General features: G+C 37.1%; 1 protein-coding gene across 2 annotated transcripts in view; it reads right to left on the bottom strand.

Annotated features, from left to right (window-relative positions):
• The window catches only part of RNF121 (ring finger protein 121), an 82,254-nt gene that overhangs the window by 34,407 nt on the left and 26,594 nt on the right, over positions 1-21,253 (bottom strand). For both annotated transcript variants that reach the window (XM_045818145.1, XM_045818147.1), the window contains exon 3: positions 19,580-19,721. In XM_045818145.1, the coding sequence (XP_045674101.1) occupies positions 19,580-19,721 (142 nt within the window). The remainder of the gene's footprint in view (positions 1-19,579; positions 19,722-21,253) is intronic.

The raw sequence follows: 21,253 nt of genomic DNA, 5'->3' as shown, positions 1-21,253 counted from the left end.
TCTCCCAAGTCCTGCCTCCCTAGCATATTCATTGAGTTTGCGGGAAACCCTGGAAAGCCTGAGGAGGCAAGATGATGTAAAGGCGGACAGGAGTGAAAAATGCCTGAAGGACTTGGGCAAAAGTCACCAAAAAAGGAAATATCTGGGTGATTAAAAACAGAAATGACCATGACAGAAATTGATAGTAATTTCCTGACACTTTAAAAAAACCTCAAAACATGGTTGAGTAGCTCTATGAAAAGAGCACTTAACCAAGAATCAGGTTTTGGTTTTAGGTCCAGCTCTCCAATTTAATGGTCATGTGCTCCTGGCAAATCACTTCAGGATTCAGCATTCTGCATGTTGGCCTACTAATCTGAAAAATGGAGATAACCTCCTATCCGGACCATCTTATAAAGCTGTTGTGAGGTTCCAATGAGACAGCAGATGAGCAGTTGTTTTTTTTTCTTAACATCAACAAATTGAAATTATAAGCAGCTTAAGGTATTATTAATATTGTTGCTGTTATTCAAAAGAACTGTACTAAAATTTAAATACAGAATACAGAAAGTGAGATCTCTTACTCCCAAAAGCAGTTAGACTAAGTTTCTCTTTTTTTAATGTGAAGGCTGGACTTGCATTCTTAAATTACAGAGAGCAGTTTGATAACACTGTGAAACCAGTAAGTCGACACACTTGCTCATAATCAGTCTCATGACTGGCACTGTCTATGCTGACCTAGTCCTTGAGTCTAGGACAGTGTTTCTCATCAGGGGTAAATTTCCTCCCCAGGGGACATTTGGCAATGTCTGGAGTCACTTTTGGTTGCTACTGGCATCTAGTGGGTAGAGGCCAGGGATGCTGCTAAACAACCCACAATGAAGAGGATAACTCCGCACAAAAATAAAGAATCACCTGGCCCAAATGTTAAGTCTCCCTATTGAGAAACCTGGCCTAAGAGCTGGTGTTTTTCCATTCAATGGAAAGGCTGCACCACCAACCAGCACCAGTGAGGAACAAAAATTTCATTCAGTTTGAGTGCAAGAGCCTTATCAATTAATTCCATCATTTCTTGGCATGTCATAAGAACCTTTTCTTTCTTTTTGGAAAGCTCTGATAGCTAATCTTGAATACTTTCTACTACTCAGCAATCCCAGTGCCTCTCCTGTATACAACATTCTCTGGGAAGCTGTTTTGATTATTTTCATTCCCATTCCTCACCCCACAGACATTCTTATAAACTGTATTTTTTTGTACATGTATTTTTTTATTTATTAATTGCCACTCTGTTACTTTTTCACTCATACAGTAGTTCCCCCTCATCTGCAGTTTCCATTACCCATGGTCAACTTCGGTCAAAAAATATTACATTAAAAGTTCTAGATATAAATAATTCATAAATTTTAAAATGTGTGCTGTTCTGAGTATTGTGTTTGTATGAGTCACTTTGTACAGTCTAGATATTAATCTATTATCAATTTTAATCATACTTATCTCCCATTCTTTTATCAGTTAACTTTGCCAATGGTATCCTTTATTGAATAAAAACATTAATATAATCAAACTTACCAAATATTTATCTTATTTACCTACATATTTTTATTACCTTCATAATTTTAGCTTTCATAATCAGATCTTTAATCTATCTGACAACCAAGATGGCTACTAAGTGATTAACGTCAGGGCAGCACATGCTGGACAAGAGGACGAAACATGTGACAGCACTATAAAGGATAAAAGAATGTCTGCTACCTGAAGAAATACATAGATATCATGCAAGAATGGAGAAGGCAGGGAAGTCAGATGGACTGAGTAATCCTGACTCTGCTAATCACTGGTTGAGTAGAGTTCAGTTAATCTCTCTGAGTTTTGATTTCTTTCTTTTCTTCTTTTTAATCCTCACCTGAGGATATGTTTACTGATTTGAGAGACAGAGGAAGGGAGAGAAACATCAGTTGCCGCCCGCCCGTATGGACCTGCAACCTAAGCATGTGTCCTGATTGGGAATCAAACCCTCAACCTTTTGGTGCATGGGACAACACTCCAACCAAGCCACTCAGCCAGGGCTGAGCTTCAGTTTCTTGATCCATACAATGGCAAAAATAATACTGCCTACCTCACGGCAAAATACTTGGCACATTCATTATAAAGCATTCAATAAATGGGAGCTGGTGCTATTAATTATGCTTATATAATAGTGAAGTTCATACCTCAGCAATATCACAACAATGTTTCTGTTCAGCTTCTCCTCCTCAGAACCCACCTTTAACCTTGAGCAGACTTGAGGGTGAGGGGTCCCAAGAATTGTAAAACTGGTGGCTAGAGCAAGTATCTAATATCTGTCTAGGCAGGGAGAATAAACTCAGATGCACAAGGATGTCAAACGAGAAATAATAAGATGGGTCACCCAAATATAACAGCAAATAATGGAATCCTCAGTCCACAGAATGATTCATAAATCTATTTATAAAAATGTCTATACCAATTATATAAAAGCAGATAGGAAACTAGGGAAAGATACCTGTAGCATGTATATTAAAAGACTTATTCCTAATGTACAAAGAGCTCTTACAAATCAGTAAGAAACATTCCAAAAGAATCCTAAGCAAGAAAAGGAAATGTGACCAAATACATCACATGGCTTGGCTATGAATAGTATTTACATGTCATAATATTGTAAGTAAGGAATATTTATTCAACTGAAAACTGGTAGGAGGAACAGAGTGTCCATGAGGGGTGTAAGTGTAACAATGTAAAAAGTCTATACATAATGCTTAATAGTAAAATTATGTATACACTTATATTCAATATAGTCATGTTATTTAAAATACAGAGGTAAGTACCAGAAAACAACCAAAAAAGTTAAAAGTGGTTGCCACTGAAGTAAGAATTAAGGATGGATGAACTTAAGATAGAATACTGATATATTTTGCTTTAAAGCTTTGCAGAACAATTTGACTTTTAAAAAAACTATATTACCATGATAAAAATTAAAATACCATGTCTATAAACTAATCAACATTGAACTGACAGAAGAAAACAAATAATCAGTATGAAAACATGCTCAACCTCACTAGTTCACTTAATAAATTGGGCATTTTCACCCTATTAGATTGGCAAAGACTAAAAATACTGATGATTCCCTATCCTCTCTTTAACATTGGATTAATACTGTTAATCTCTGTTGGTGGGATTGTTAACTCTGATAACTTTTCTAGAGGGCAATTTAAAAAGATTCACTAATAAATAAAATTAAAATCTCTTAATCCAGCAATTCCATTTCTAGAAATTTATTTTATGGAAGTGCTTACCAAGTTATGCAGATTATATATGTAAGAAGTTTACTAAATCACTGTTCTAACAGTGATAAAATGTTAATTAACATGTCTATGAACAGAAGTTAATACTTCTAAAAAATCTATTTAAAAGATACTATGTATTACTAGTTTAGGAGAATGACATACATACTAACATGAACAAATATTTTAAGATATAGTCTTAGGGTTGAACATGTTGCAGAACCTAATGGACATCATAAACACCTAAAAATTTATAAATATTAATAGAAACAATCTGCAAGTTTAAGAAACTGTTAGTAGTGGTTTTTTCTGGGCATTTTTGATTTCTATGTCACATATATTGTTTGAAAATTCTTAAATGAATGTACAATATTTGTAATTAGAACAAAAACAAAATAAAAACAGAATAAAACCTTATCCTTTGTCTCTAGACAGGTCATCTTTGTCCTCTAAGAACAAGACAGGTCTTTACCTGTCTTGCTCACTCAATAAGATATAGATTTTAGAGCTGAGAATAAGCCCAGCCATTCAAAACAAAACAAAACAAAACAAACAAAATCACAAAAATCCCCTTCATACATCCCTGATGGGGTTGTCTAGTTCCTAATAAAACAATAGCTTGTGATGGGAAGATCATTCCCTTTTAAGACAGTTCATTCCACCCTGGCAGGTGTGGCTCAGTGGATTAAGCGTCAGCCTGCAAACCAAAGGGTTGCTGGTTCAATTCCCAGTCAGGGCACATGCCTGGGCTGCAGGCCAGGTCCCCAGGAGGGGGCACTCAAGAGGCAACCACATACTGATGTTTCTCTCCCTCTCTTTCTCCCTCCCTTCCCCTCTCTAAAAATAAATACATAAAATCTTAAAAAAAAAAAAAGTTCATTCCACTGTGGAACAGCTCTCACTGGTGAAAATTTCTTTATAATACTTAGCTAAAATCTGCATTCTTTTTCACTTTTATTTTTATTTTTTAAAAAGATTTTCTTTATTTAGAGAGAGGGGGAGGGAGGGAGAAAGAAACATCAGTGTGTGGTTGCCCCTCATGCTCCCCCTACTGGGGACCTGGCCCGCAACCCAAGCATGTGCCCTGACTAGGAATCGAACCAGTGACCTTTTGGTTTGCAGGCCAGCACTCAGTCCACACTGTGCCACACCAGCCAGGACTGCATTCTAAAACTCATTCCTTAGCTTTAATTTGGGCCTTAGGAGTTACAAAGAACAATCATGAAAACACACTTTAAAGATTAAAGAGACTTCAGCAATCATCTAGCCTTAAATTGTTATTTATTTATTTATTTGGTAGACTATTTTTTTAGAGAGAGGGGAAGGGAGGAAGAAAGGGACAGAAATATCATGTTTGAGAGATACACTGACTGGGCTTAAACTGTTACTTTAAAGACAAACATCAAGATGAGGAAAGAAAGGCTAAGAGAAAGGAAGTAATTTGTCCAAGGTCTATCGCTAACTAGCAGAGGTTTGAGAAATAGATCTTACATCACCTGATTCCCACTTCAAAGCTTTTTATCCTACACCAAATTCTGTTCTTCATAAAATAAAAAAAGAAGATAACACTTTCTAATACATTCTATGAGGCCAGCATTACCCTGATAAGAAAGCAAGACAAACACATGACAAGAAAACTACAGACCAAAATCCCTTATGAATCCTAGAGGCAAAAATCCTGACCAAAAACACTAACAAACTGAATCCAGAAGCATATTAAAAGGATTATACACCACAACCTAGTGGGATTTATTCCAGGAATGCCTATGATCATCTCAACAATGTAGAAAAAGCATTTGAGAAATCCAACACCCATTTATAATAAAAACATTTAACTAGGAATAGAAGGGAACTTCCTCAACATGATAAAGGGCATTTATGAAATACCCACAGCTAACATATACAAAGTTAAAAACAAAAGGCTATCCCAAGATCAGGAAAATGACACTGATGCTCGTTTCACCATCACTGTTGAAGAAAGAGTGAAGAGGGAAAGCACAAAATGGAGTCACTTTAACCAAACGGCTAAACTATTAATATTTTGAAGGTTGAGACATGAGGAAACAATTGTATTTCTTGTGTTAACTAGCCTGAAAACTTAAACTTTTGAACTTTGCAATCCTGTGTCAATGCCTAAAAATTTATTCACCTGCAGATAACCCTCTGACTACCCCCTAAAACAGAGGTGCCCAACCTTGGGGCTGCAGACCTATGTGGGCCTGTAGCCTCTTAGGAACCAGGCTGCACAGCAGGAGGTGAGCGGCTGGTGAGCGAGGGAAGCTTCATTCCATTATACTGCCTGAGCTCCGCCTCCTGTCCCCACCCCCAGTACCCTTCCATAGAAAAATTGTCTTCCATGAAACCCATCCCTGGTGCCAAAAAGATTGGGTACTGCTGCCCTAAAGGACTCAGGATGTGACTAGACCTCCTGGCAACCATCCAACAGACCACCTGGCATCCATCATCCAGAGAGCCTGACATTTGACTGATAACAATCCTAGACCTAATCCTAGTGCCTAGAATGCAGGACTGATTATTCTCAAGGATGTGACTTTTACGACAAGAACTCTCAACTTTCCTTTCTTCTTCAGAACACCTCTGGGATTTTGCCTAGATGTGTTTGTAGTCAGCACACTCTAAGTCCCCTTGTCATTCATTTCTAGCAAAGCTTCCAGACTCTTATTGAGTTCATTTGATACTATTCAGCATTGTACTGGAAGTTTTAGCCAGAGCAATTGGGCAAGAAAAGGAAGCAAAAGGAATCTAACTAGGAAAGAAGTAAGCAGAGGACATGATCTTATATATAGAAAATACTCAAAATCCACAAAAAACTATTAGAGTTAAAAAAATTCAGCAATGTCGCAAGACACAGAATCAACACACAAAGTCAGTTGTATTTCTATATATTTACAATAAACAATCCAAAAAGAAAATTAAGAAAAAAATTTCACTCACAATAACATAAAAAAGAATACTTAGGAATAAATTTAACCAAAGAGGTGCAAGATGTGCATTGGAAACTATAAAACATTAGCTAATAAAAATTTTAAAAGATCTAAATAAGCCCTGGCTGGTGGGACCCAGTGGATTGAGTGACGGCCTGCGAACCAAAGGGTCCCCGGTTTGATTCAGTCAGGGCACACGCCTGGGTTGCAGGCCAAGTCAGGTCCCCAGTAGGGGGAGTGTGAGAGGCAACGGAACATTGATGTTTCTCTGCCTCTTTCTCCCTCCCTTCCCCTCTAAAATAAATAAAATTTTTAAAAAATAATAAAATAAAAGACCTAAATAAAAGGACGACCTATGTTCATGAATGCAAAGATTAATATTATTAAGATGGCAATACTCCCAAAGCAATCTTCAGGTTCAGTGCAATCCTTATCAAAAGCTCAACAGCTTACCTCCCTTCAGAAATTGAAAAGATGACCTTAAAATTAATAAAGAATTGAAAAGAACCCTGAATAGCCAAAACAATCCTGAAAAAGAACAAATTTAGGGAACTCACACTTTCCAATTTCAGAACTTACTATACTGCTATAGCAATCAAAAGTGTGGTATTATCACGAGCACAGGCATATATTTAAATGAAACATAACTGAGAGCACAAAAGTAAAGGCATACATTTATGGTCACTGGGTTTTGACAAAAATGCCTAGACCATTCAATGGAGAAATAAGTCTCTTCAACAAATGTGCTAGGACAACTGGCAGAAGAATGAAGTTAGACCCTTACCTCACATCATTTACAAAGAATTTATTCAAAATGAACCAGAGACCTAAATGTAAAAAATAAAAGTATAATACTCTTCAAAGAAAACAGAGGTAAACCTTATAGCAGTACTTACTGAAATTAAGCACTTGGTTTTCTGGAAGGAGCTCATAATAGAGGACTCCCTTCCAATCCCACCATATACACAACACATCACCTTCTCTGGATGAAGACCACCCTTTGGCGTGGTTCATTTTGCTTGCTCCACAATCCCTTCCATTCCACGTTATTGTAAAGTATCCACTTTTCATTGCCTATCACAATTTGTTTTAAAAATGGAACATTTTTGTTTTATATTTAAGTAGAAAACTGCATGTGGAAATATGGTCAAGAAATTTTTTTTTCACTTATGTGAAACTCAAACATCAAACCAATTAACATGACCAACTTGGTGCAAAGGATTTTCAACACTGCATTTGGATATTTTGAGTATATCTGCTATCTCCTGTGTGGTATATCATTGATTGTTCTCAATTAATGTCTTGATTTGATCACTATCAACTAGTCTACCCAAACCATGGAGCACCGACTACAGACAAATCTACAGCATGAGACTTTGCTAACTAGTTTTGACATGTTCAATCAGTCACAGCACCTTTTCCATTCACTGCACAAATCTTTTTTTTGCGTTTCAGTTGCATTTTTACCTTTCTTGAAATAACAAAGCATAATACGCTGAAAATGTGGCTCATTTTCTTCCATCTTCAATATTAAAATGGCTACACAAAAATCCACCTATTTTGGTAAGTTTTTTAAAAGTATATTTTATTGATTATGCTATTACAGTTGTCCTAATTTTTTCCCCTTTGCCTGCCTCCACCCAGTACCCCCTTTCCCTCCAGCAATACCCCCCTTAGTTCACGTCCATGGTTCGTGCATGTAAGTTCTTTGGCTTCTCCATTTCCTACAATATTCTTAATATGCCCCTATTTTGTACCTACCAATTGTGCTTCTTACTCCCTGGACCTTTTCCCCCATTCTCCCCCTTCCCCCTCCCCACTGATAACCCTCCACGTGATCTCCATTTTTAAAATTCTGTTCCTGTTCTAGTTGTTTTCCTTGAGTTTGTTTGTTTTTTTTAGATTCGGTTGTTGATAGTTGTGAGTTTATTGTCATTTTACTGTTCATAGTTATGATCTTCTTTTTCTTAGATAAGTCCCTTTAACATTTCTTATAAGGGCTTGGTCATGATGAACTCCTTTAACTTGACCTTATATGGGAAACACTTTATCTGCCTTTCTATTCTAAATGATAGCTTTGCTGGATAGAGCAATCTTGGATGTAGGTCCTTGCTTTTCATCATTTTGAATACCTCCTGCTAGTCCCTTCTTGCCTACAAAGTTTCTTTTGAGAAATCAGCTGACAATATTATGGGAACTTCCCTGTCAGTAATTAACTTTTCTGCTTTTAAGATTCTCTCATCTTTAACCTTTGCATTTTAATTATGATGTGTCTTGCTGTGGTCCTTTTTGGGTCCAACTTGTTTGGCATTCTCTGTGCTACCTGGACTTGTATGTCTATTTCCCTCACCGGATTGGGGAAGTTTTATTTCAACATTTTTTCAAGTAAGTTTTCAATTTCTTGCTCTTCCTTTTCTACTTCTGGCATCCCTATGATTCGGATGTCAGCACGTCTAGAGATGTCCCAGAGTCTTCTTATTGTTTTGTTTTGTTTTTTGAATTCTTGTTTCTTCATTCTGTACTAGTTGACTGTTTATTTCTTCTGTATGTTCCAAATTGTTGATCTCAACCCTGGCTTCCTTCCCTGCACTGCTAGTTCCCTGTGGATTCTTCTTTCACTTAGCATAGCCTTCATTTCATCCCTTATGTGCTTGCTGCACTCAGTGAGTTCTTGAGCATCCTTATCACCAGTGTTTTGAACCCTGCATTTGATAGGTTGGCTATCTCTGTTTTGCTTCATCCTTTTTCTTGAGTTTTGATCTGTTCTTTCATTTGGGCCATATTTATTTGTCTCCTCAATTTGGCAGCCTCCCTGTGCTTCTGTGTTATTAGGAGAGTTGTTTTGACTCCCTGTCTTGGTGTACATGTTATGTTTTAAGGGACATAGCCTTAGGTATTTGCAGGGTGGGGCAACCTTCTTTACCACTTTGTGGTGCTGTATGTGGGGGAGGGGCTGGAGAAGTAACAATGAGGCTTGCGTGGCTCTTGCTCCGTTTCCAATCACTTCCCCCACTTCCCATGAGTCTAGAGCCCTTCTAGCTGCTGCCCTGGTGTGCATCTCAGAGTGGGTGGGTTTGTGTGAGTTCTAGGACTGTGTGGGTCCTTTAAAGGGACTCTCCTGAGAGACCAGCAGTTTCTTCCTCTGCCCCAAGCCCCACTGGTTTTTACAGACAGAAGTTATGAAGCTTCATTTCCCCAGTGCTGGAACCCTGGGCTGCTCAGGCGGGCCTGGGGCTAGGATTGCTCACTCCCCAGGTGTCCAGTTTGCCATACTCTGCCACCACTGCCCCACTGCCCCAGTTTCTGGTCACTCTGCCCCTTTTCCCCATCTGGATGAGTATTTCTTCTTTTAATCTTTGGTTGTCAGACATCCATAGTTTGATTTTCTGGCAGTTCTGGTTGTTTTTTGTTTTGAGGTTAGTTGTGATTCTTATGGTTGTGTGAGGAGGCAAAGTGTGTCTACCTATGCCTCCATCTTGGCTGGCAGTCCAGTTATCAGGTATGAAAACAAGGAGTCATCCTTGCTTCATCTCTTACACTCACACTGCAATCTCAGCCCACTTAACAAAATTCATTCTAATTCCAACCACTTATACCACCATTCCTGCTACCCAAAATCAAGTCCACCATTGCCTCTTACTTCAGTTACCGTGGTTTCCTGGGAATCATTCACACATGCTTTATGTTTTGCCTCACACCTTCAATTATTAAAAATTGTTAAGCTTTTTTTTTAATGTACACTAATATGAACAGTTGTCACAATACAATCTAACAAAACTGGTTCAAATGAAGTTCATGACAATTAAACACTACTAGAGCCAGCTGAGGGCAACTGAACAAACTTTTTTCCCAACTGTAAGGACCAACTGTATGCACTGTTTTGGGTCATTTTATATAAGAGACTTGAGACCACAGATTTTGGTATCGGTGGGGGTCTTAGAATGAATCCCCCATAAATACCGTAAGAGGAGTAAACTGTTTGGGGAGTCAAAAGTTATATGCAGATTTTCAGCTTCACTGGGGTCAACACCCCTAACCCCAGCACTGTTTAGGGTCAACCATATAATAAATATAGACAATATTGTTCTAATCATCAAACTTGCTAAGAAACTAGAACTTAATTATTCCAACCACTAAAAAGAAATAATAGTTATGTAATGTGATAGAGGTACTAAATACCACTACAATGGCTATCATATTACAATATATAAATGTATCAAATTAAACGTTGTCACCTTAAATTTACACAATGTTGTATGGCAAATATAAAAAGATAAATTGGACTTCATCAAATTGATAGATGTTTATGCATCAAGTGACACTATAAAGAAAGTGAGAAAGCAACTTATAGAATGAAAAAAATTGTAAAGCATATATCTAAAACAGTCTAGTATTCAGACTATATAAAAAACCTCTTATGAAAAGGGAACCTTCATGTACTGTTGGTGAGATTGCAAACTGGTGGAGCTACTTTGGAAAACTGTGTGAAGGTTCCTTAAGAAATTAAAAATAGAACTGCCTTATTACCCAATGATTCCACCTCTGGGTACATATCCAAAGAAAATCAAAATAGTAGTTCAAAAGGATACATGCACCCCATGTTCATTGCTTTATTTACAATTGCCAAGTTATGAAAGCAATCCAAGTGCCCATCAACAGACAAGTAAATTAAAAAGTGGCAGTACATACATACAATGGAATATTACTCAGCCATAAGAAAGAATGAAATCTTACCATTTGCAACAGCATGGATGGACCTTGAGTGTATTATGCTAAGTGAAATAAGCAGCACAGAGAAAGACAAATGCCATACAATTTCACTGATGTGTGGAATCTAAAGAACAAAATGAACAAACAAAATAGAAACAGACTTACAGATGCAGAAAACAGACTGATAGTGGCCAGAGGGAAAAAGGTTTGGGGGGCTGGATAAAAAAGATGAGGGATTAAGAAGTACAAATCAATAGTTACCAAATAGTCACAGGGAAAGTACAATGGAGAATACATAAGGGGGAACCTCCCAAAACTTGAATTTACTTATAAAAAATTGTATATTTATTCTTACATGTTTAAACTTCAATCACCTTCAAAGTAATCTCCATTTGATACAATACACTTATCTAGATGTTTCTCCCACTGCTCAAAACAGTTTTTGAACTCATTGATTTTGATGCCTTTTAGCACTTCTGCAGCTTTTTGTTTCACCTCATCCACACTGTCAAAATGTTTCCCTTTGAGAACTTTTTCCACCCACGGATACAAAAAAAAAAAAAGTCAGTTGGGACAAGATTGGGTGAATAGGGAGGGTGGGGAATGACAGTCATGCTATTTTTGGTCAAAAACTGCTGAACACTCAGTGGTGTGGGTAGGTGCCCTTGTAAATCACCCATCATGAAATGGGCAAAAGTACTGAAAGAGTCTTCAAAAAAAATTCACTGAAGCTGAACACAGCCTCTCACAACAGGCTGGTACACTGATACAGATGGGATCCTAGAACACTCACCTAGTGGAGGAAGCCTGCACTACAAGGGGCCCACCCTTTAGTAGAGAATTCCAGTTTTTGGGGGGGGGTCCCTCCTTATAATCAATAATATTGTAATAACTATGTATGGTGCCAGGTCATTACTGGAAATATAGGTGGGATCATTTTATAAAGTATATGACTATCTAATCACTACCTACAACTAATACAAAATAATATTAAATGTGAACTGTAATTTAAAAATAAAATTTTAAAAAGAACTCTCACAAATACAACAAAAAAACATAAAATCCAATTAAAAATGGACAAAAAACTTGAATAGACATTTCTCCCTGGAAGATATTCAAATGGCCAATAAATACATCAAATAATGCTCAACATCATTAGTCACTAGGGAAATATAATCAAAACTACAATGAGATACAACTTTGCACCACTAGAATGGCTATAATAAAGAGAGAGAGATAAATCTTGGTGAGATGTGGAGAAATTGGAATCTACTATAGGTTAGGATGTAGGTGCATAGTAGGATGCAGCTACTATGAAAAATCATTTAGCAGTTCCTCATAAAGTTAAACATAGAGTTACATATGACCCAGAAATTCTACCCCAGGGTATATCCAAAAATTGAAATTAGATGTTCAAATGAAAACTTATAAGGAATTTTCACAGCAGCACTATTCACAATAGCCAAAAAATATGGAAACAACCCAAATGTCCATCAATTGATAAATGCATAAGCAAAACATGGTATATCCACCCAAAAGAACATTATCAAAAAATAAAAAGGAATGAAATACTGATAGATACTACAACATAGATAAACCTTGAAAACATGCTATATGAAAGAAGTCAGACACAAATTATGCTGTATGAAAAATGGCAGGCCACATACTGCATTTGATTTATGTGAATATCCAGAAGAGGCAAATATGTAGAAAGTAGATTCGTGGTTGCCAGAGTCTGGTGAGAGGGGGAAATAAGGAGTGATTGCTTAATTGGTATAGCACTTCCTTTGAGGTAATGAAAATTTTCTATAACTAGTGACAATAGTTGCACAACACCATGGATATACTAAAAGCCACTGAATTATATACTTAAAATGGTTAATATAGTGTATTTTATGCGATTTTGTCCTCAAAAATAAATCATATTCCTTTTCCACCTAAAATAGCACCTGGAGATATTTTTGTCTTGAGTTTTTTCTCTTAGGAGTGACAGTAATAGTCACCAACATTAGCTTTAGTATTTTACAAAACATTTTGCCATACAATCTTATATAATCTTCACAATCCAACTTAGAGATGAAACACTGAGGCTCAGAGACATATAAAACATAGCTAGGGAGTGGGAGAGCTGGTCACTAAGGTCACACAGGTCTGACTCCACTGAATTATACTGTCTCTGAGGCAAACCGCTTCAACTTCTGATAAGCTTGGAAAAAGACAAGAGATGCCATTATGTACAGGCATCTTGGGCAATTTTTCTTTTCCCAAAGTTAGTATTTTAATTAAAGCACTAGCAATATTCTTGTGCACAATAAAAATTTTAACAAAACTAATATAGATTACTGACAGCAGCACAAAGCAAAAAACTACAGATTTCGTCTGCTAAATTTCTAAACACACAGGTTTAAATTTCTCAGTATGCCGTAGTGTTTGCATCTCCTCTTACCAGTGAAGTTCGGAACAATGTTTACAGGGCATGGCAGTGAAGTAAGGAGATGATTGTGCATGTTCTTTATACAACTAGCCTCATTAGGCTACAGCCATACTTCCTGTTAAGGATTAACTGGTGAATGACACAACTGATTTTCTAACACTCTATGTCTTACAGAGGTTCCTAAAGAGGAAGCAGAGGGCCCAGGGTTACCCAACCTGTGTCAAGCAGAGTAGCCTCTTAAGGCTATGTTTTCCACATGGAATGTCTCCTTAATCTAATGTTTGGAAAAAGGATTCCAAAGCTTTAAAAAAAACACACTAAAAGTCACTGCAGTACATGTGTATCCTTACTTCCTTCAGAGGAGGTTTTTAAAAATCTTTGCATATTAGCCAACATTATATAACTAAGATTATTTCTCAGAACAAGCATAGTAATGCCAAGGGTCTCACTCTACACTTGGTTTTTGAGTTTTCATAATTTACCAAGCTTAATTAAACCATCTTGGTAATCCCCATTTTACAGAGTAGGAACCATAACCATACAGTGAGAAATAAGTGACTTGTCTCAGATGACAGAGTAAAGCATGAGCAGGGTCCAGGCATGAAGCCCCAATCCAGGTGGCTTAGCCTACTGAATGGTGCCAATTTTTCAAAAGCCTTCATGCCATGCGGTCATTCCATGCACTGTGACATGAAAGCAGAGACATCTCTACTCTTGCATGCCAAAAACACTTGAGCTAGCTACAGGCCAATACAGTTTGAAACCTGTGCTGGCTCAAGGGCAAAGACTAGCCTCTCTTCCTCCCATGCTCCAAATTACATTTTGTTACCTTTTCCAGATGCAACACATGGTACAGTAGAAATTATGAAACATGAAACAAATGACCTGAGTTCAAATCCTGGCTCTATATATTAGTATCTACTTCATGCCTCTATCCTCTGGGCCTCAGTTTATTCACTGTACTTACCTCATGAGCTATTAGGAAAACTAAATAAGATAGTGCATCAGTTCCCACCCTGTGAACTACAGACCCCTGGGCAACTGTGGCCATATTACAAGAGGCCTAAAAAAGCATACACTACAGAAAAAGAATCATTTAGGAACTAAGGCTCAAAGCGCTAGAGTAAAATTGTCTGGGTTCAAATAAAAGTTTTATCACTGGAGCAAGTTACTTAGTCTGTCTATGTCTCAGATCCTCATCAGTAATTGGAAAAAACAGTACCTACCTTATTGGATTATTGTGAGGATTAGATGAGTCTTTACAAGTGCTTAGAACAGTGGTATAGGAAGAACTCATCAAATGTTGTTATTGTTACTGTTAGTTATGTGCTTATATATTCTTTCAAAATACAACTATCATCATATGGATGTTTGTGAAGTTTTATATTAAAAAGGGCTGTCATATTTGAAAAGGTCAGAAACTTCTAAGATAATACGTGTAAAAAGAATCCAGTATACTACCTGCCATGTCCTAACCCAGAGTACTTGAAACTATGGTTTCAAACTTTTAAAATTTATTTAGGCTTGTTTTGTGGTCTAACATAGTTCGTCCTGGAGAATGTTCCATGTGCACTTGAGAAGAGTATACATTCCACTCTTGTGAGTAGAGCATTCTGTATATATATTAAGTCTTATTTATAGTGTTGTTCAAGTTCTCTACTACTGACCTTCTAAGTTGTTGTTCAATCCAAAGTGCCATACTGAAGTCTCCAATTATTACTGTAGAACTGTCTATTTCTCCCTTACATTCTTCAAATTTTGCTTCACATATTTGGGGCTCCTTTGTTGGATACATATATGTTTATAATTGTTATTAACTTCTTGCTGTATTAAACCTTTTATTAATAAATAATGTCCTATGTCTCTTGTAAACTTTTTTCATTTAAAGTCTATTTTGTCTTATATTTAAGAGCCAACCCTGCTCTCCTTTTGTTATCATTTGCTTGAAATATCATTTATTTGGGGTGAGGGAAATTCTTTTTTCTTTTTATTGATATAAAATTGGTACATAACATTACGTAAGTTTCAGGGGTACATTATGCTTCAATATCTGTATACACTATAAAGTGATCACACTAAAAATGTAGTTACCATCCATCACCACACAACTGACCCTTTCACCATTTCGTCCACCTCCAGACCCTTTCCTCTTTGGTCACCACCAATCTGTTCTCTATATGGGTTTGTTTTTGTTGTCCTTTGCTTATTCATTTGTTTTTAGATTCCACATGAGTGAAATTATATAGTATAATATTTGTCTTTCTCCATCTGACTTATATTACTTAGAACAATACCCTTAAGGCCCATCCATGTTGTTGCAAATGGCAAGATTTCAGCTCTTCTATGACTAAGTAGTATTCCATTGTATATATATGTACTACATCTTCTTGACCCACTCATCTATGTATGCATACTTACATTGTTTCCATATCTTGGCTATTGTAAATAGTGCTGCAATAAACACAGGAATGTATATATCTCTCCAATCAGTGTTTTGTATTCTTCAGATAAATACCCAGAAGTAGAATTTCTGGGTCATATGGGTAACTGTATTCTTTTTTTCAGGAATCTGCTTACTGTTTCTAGAGTGGCTGTATCCAGTTTACATTTCCATTAACAGTGTAATAGGGTTCCCTTTTCTCCATATCCTCTCCAACACTTGTTATTTCTTGTCTTTTTGATAACAGTCATTGTAACAGGTATGAAATGATATCTCATTGTGGTTTTGATTTGCATTTGCCCAATAATTAGTGATGCTGAATATCTTTTCATGTGCCTGTTGGCCATCTGTATGTCTTCTTTGGAAAATGTCTAGTCAGATCGTCTGCCCATTTCTTAATTGCCTGTTTGTTTTCATGTTATTGAGCTGTGCAAGTTCTTTACTTATTTTGAATATTAACCCTTATCAGATGTAAGTTTTTCAAGTATCTTCTCCCATTCACTGGACTGCCTTTCCATTTGGTTGATGGTTTCCTTTGCCATGCAGAAATGTTTTAGTTTGAAGTAATCCCATTTATTTATTTTGGTTTTTGCTTCCCTTGCCTTTTAAATCACATCCACAAAAACATTTCTAAGACCAATATCAAGGTGTTCATTGACTATGTTATTTTCTAGGAATTTTATGGTTTCAGATTTTATATTAATTCATTTTAAATTAATTTTTGTGTATGGTATAAAACAGTGGCCTAGTTTCACTCTTTTCATGTGGCAGTCTAATTTTCCCAACATCAGTCACTGACGTGAGTGACCTTTCCCCATTGTATGTTCTTGACTCCTTTGTCATAAATTAATTGTTCATGTATGTGTGGGTTTAATTCTGTTCCATTGATCTGAGGATTTGTTTTATGTCAATACCATAATGTTTTGATTACTATAGATTTATAGTATAATTCAAAATAAATGAGTGTGATTTGTTCTTCTTTGTTTTGTTCTTTTCTCAATATTGTTCTTCTTTCTCAAGATCACTTTAGCTATTCAGGATCTTTTGTAATTTCATATAAATTTTAGAATTGTATGTTCTAGTTCTGTAAAAAATGGCATTGGAATTTTGTAAGGGGTTGCACTGAATCTGTAGGTTGCTTTGCCTAACATTGACATTTGAACAATATTAATTCTTCCAATCCATGACCACAGAATATCTTTCCAGTTATTTGTCTTCTCCAATATATTTCATCAGTATCTTATACTTTGCAGTGTATAGGTCTTATACCATCTTGGTTACATTTATTCCTAGGTAGCTTATCTTCTTTGACACAATTATGCATGGGATTGTTAATTTCTTTTGATACTTTGTTTTTAATATATAGAAACACCACAGATTTCTATACTTTTTTTGTATCCTGCTAACGTTAATGAATTCATTTGATACTTCTAGTAGTTCTTTGGTAGTCTTTTGGGTTTTCTATATATAATATCATGTAATCTGCCAATAATGACAGTATTACTGCTTCCTTTCCAATTTATATGCCTTTTCTTTTTCTTGCCTAACTGCTATATCTAAGACTTCCAGTACTATGTTGAATAAAAGTGGAGAGAATGGGCATACTTGTATTGTTCCTGATTGGGAAAGTTTTCATCTTTTCACCATTGATATAATGTTTGTCATACATGCTCTTTACTTTGTCTAGGTATTTTCTTTCTATACCTACTTTGTCGAGAGTTTAAATCATAAACAGATACTGAATTTTGTCAGAAGCTTTTTCTGCATCTATGGAGATGGTAACTTTTATCCTTCATTTTGTTCATATGGTATATCACACTGATTGATTTGCAGATGCTGGACCACTCCCGCTTCTCTGGAATAAATCCCATCTGATCGTGATGCATAATCTTTTCACTGTACTATTGAATTAGATTTGCTAATATTTTGCTAAAGATTTCTGCATCTATATATTAGTCAACTGTAGGAGACAGTTGTGTGGCATGGGCCCAGTTCCCACTCAGAGATGTGCAGAGATAGGGAGGGTCCTCCCCTCCCTATCTGTGGGGAGGACCCACGCCCACAGATAGGTTCTCCCATGGGGAATCAGGCCTGCAATGTACCTAGGCCTCTTTGAGACTTGCTTTTTTTTTTTTTTAAGATTTTATTTATTTATTTTTAGAGAGGGAAGGGAGGGAGATAGAGAGAGAGACAGAAACATCAATGTGCGGTTGCTGGGGGACATGGCCTGCAACCCAGGCATGTACTCTAACTGGGAATGGAACCTGCGACACTTTGGTTTGCAGCCCGCACTCAATCCACTGAGCTACGCCAGCCAGGGGAGACTTGCTTTTGATAAAACTCCCTCACCCTGAATTGAGGCACCAAATGTTTATTGCAAAGTAACTTTCCTAAAATCCATGCTAAACCTTCCAAGGATGAGTGTAACCAGTTCAATCACTTTTCCCTTTGCATTTGCAAATGTCCCTCTTCTGTGATGAGATTAGCAGCATTGGCTCCTTTGTTTTCTGTGAAAGGTAACCACCTAAAGTGAATCTGTGCATGGTAAATGAGGACCATCATGTAATGGCCGGAGAAACCCAATAAAGGCCTGTCATAGCAGAGGCCTTGGCTTTTGCTCCCCTTGAGAGAAAAGCCATGCTTGCCCTTTTCCTCCACAGAACTCGGTAGTCCATGTGAATGTCTCATGCCTCATCCACAATGTGGCGGAACCCTCAATCCGGGGTCCACATAGTCAATGATGTTGGCCTGTGATATATATATGTGTATATATATATACACACACACACATATAAAATATATATATATTTTTTTTCTTTAATAGTATTCTTGTCTAGTTTTGGTATCACCGTAATGCTGGCCTCGAAAATGAGTTTGGGAACATTCTCTCCTCTTCAGTTTTTTGGAAGAGTTTGAGAATAGCTATAAAAATTTTCTTTGAATGTTTGGCAGAATTCACCAGGGAAACAATCTGGTCCTGGACTGTTATTTTGGGGGAGTTTTTTAATTACTGATTCAATCCCCTTACTAGTAATCAGTGTATTCACATTTGCTGTTTCTTCATGATTCAGACTTGGAAGATAATATTTTTCTAGGAATATATCCATTTCTTCTAGGATGTCCAATTTGTTGTCATACATGGAATATCTTTTTCCATCCTTTTATTTTCAATCTCTGTGTGTTGATATTTAAAGTCAATCTCTTATAGACAGGACATAGATAGATCCTGGGGTTTTTTAATCCAATCTGTTAATCTCTACCTTTTAATAGGATTTAATCATTTACATTTAAAGTAATTGCTGACAAGGAAGGATTTACTTCTGCCATTTAGGAGTATGTTCTCTCTATGCTTTATATATTTTTGTTACTCACATCCTTCATCACTGCCTTTTCAAAAAAAATTAAGTAAATCCTACCTATAAGATTTATTAGAGGCTTGATCTTCCCAGACAAGTGATCACATCTCCCTCTATTTCAATAGTTCCTAATGAATAGTTCCTTCATGAATATGTCCCAAGATAACTCTTAAAACAAAGAGCCTACCCTTTTTAGCCTTAAAAGTAGTCTCAGGTTCTATCCCTGTTTTCATCCTCTGAATTAATTGCACCTTAAACACACATTCACCACACACTATTCACCATTCATATATAAGTTCATTATTATTGTCCATTCTCTGCCTACATGTGGTTTGGTTTAGGCAAGATCCTAGAATACTTAGGAAGGATGTCTTGCTTACTGGCTGACAAAGAGAGAGAGAGTGAAAACAGCTTACATTGTAAGAGCGGGGATGCCTCTGCTTCCACTGCACCAGGAGCAGCTGGGCCACCACCAAGGTAGCAATTAGGATGAGGATCATTTCAGCATGCATGGCTTCATGACCACGGTGCTTGGCATGCATACGTGCATGCTCGACCCTAAAAGCCAAACAGATGGGGTTAGCCAGGTCAGGGATGGTGTGGTGGTAAAGGGGTGGTGCTTCCCAGGGATATCCTACCAGTCCAAGTTCAGACCATTCTTGTGCTTTGCAGCTGTAGGGCACTATGCAAATTAGGGGCTAGAGATACACATGCCTTAGAGGATAGGCAGTCTGGCATAGAATAGGGGTTCTGTGGGCCCCAATAACCAAGCTCAGCTATTGGGTTAAATGTGGTGGTCTGCTGCCTGCCCCCAATGGCAGATATAGCTGACACCTTTCCTGGAAAGGAACAGGAAAGAGATCCCAGGAGAAGCCTATGCCATTGCCCATTTCAGACCTACTTCAACCTGTCACTGGAAGGAAATAGTAACCCAAAGAGAAGATTATAGCCATAAAGTCTCATACTCTTAGTCAATGGTATTTATGATACCAATAAAGGAGTAACACTGCAAAGATATGCTAATTCCAGGGTTAAAGTTTTGCTTTTTTGTCTTACCCTTTCTGTCAGGACAGGGATCCTGAAGACTAGGTACAGTCTGAAAAATTTGGATTGCTTTGACTTTACAGTAATTCAGGAGTAACTTCACCATTAACATCCACAGGTAAATAGCCTCCTCAAGGACTCAAGAACATGACAACTAGAAACTCTTATTTAATCTAAGGCCAGCATTCTTTTGCCCTGAGGATTGGCAGCAAGCTATTTTCTTGGCCAATAAAAGCAGAAAGCTTTCTCTAAGAACAGAGAATGGTTACTTCTACCACTCTGGGTCAAGAACCAGCTAAGGGAGAAGAATGAAGAAGTTAGACACAACTAAATACTAATGTAGCCTATAGTTAGGAGTTTTTATACAAAATTTTCATGCATAGGGGTATTAGGGAGGGAAGAAAAGGACAGCATAAATGGTAACTTCACGGAATTCTCAAAGGCAAGAAGAACCCAATGGGATGAATTATAGATAAACGACAAAGCAAATAGAGCAAAAGTTAACTGTAGAATCTTGGTGGTAAGTGTAAGGGTATTCACTGTGCACTTCTTTCTTCTGCAGCCAATGTCAGTGAGCTAGCCAGCCACAGCAGCTAAGGGTTCATTTTACATAAAACTCTACCCTGGGTGGTAAAATCTGACAAAAAGATAATGGGTTAGAGTCAGAAACTTTGAGGTTCAGACATACTTCTGTGGCCTTGTCCAAGAAAATGAACTTCTTCATTTGTCAAAAGCAGCCCGTATCTTTTCTGCCTTCCTCATAGGGGTGTTGTGAGAATGAGCTAAACTAAAGGAAAAATAACACTTTAATAACCTAAGGACTGTAGGAAGTTATAAAGATAACAAGAAATAAGTTTCTTGTTCTCAGACAATATATAACTGAATGGGTGTGCACAACAATGAAAGGATCTAGAACAAAGACCAGAGAAGTCACCTATTTCACATTCCCACTCAATTCAAAAATTATTTTTGATATCCTTTGTTTGAATACTTCTATTGGCTTGAGAATATATGTCTCTTAACACAATCTAACCTAGAAGTGTGTC

The sequence above is a fragment of the Phyllostomus hastatus genome, unplaced genomic scaffold (genome assembly GCF_019186645.2).
Source record: "Phyllostomus hastatus isolate PE091 unplaced genomic scaffold, TTU_PhHast_1.1 phas_scaffold_317, whole genome shotgun sequence".
Lineage (NCBI taxonomy): Eukaryota > Metazoa > Chordata > Mammalia > Chiroptera > Phyllostomidae > Phyllostomus > Phyllostomus hastatus.
Note: the sequence above shows the minus strand (reverse complement) of the source record. Positions and strands in the feature narration are given on the sequence as shown.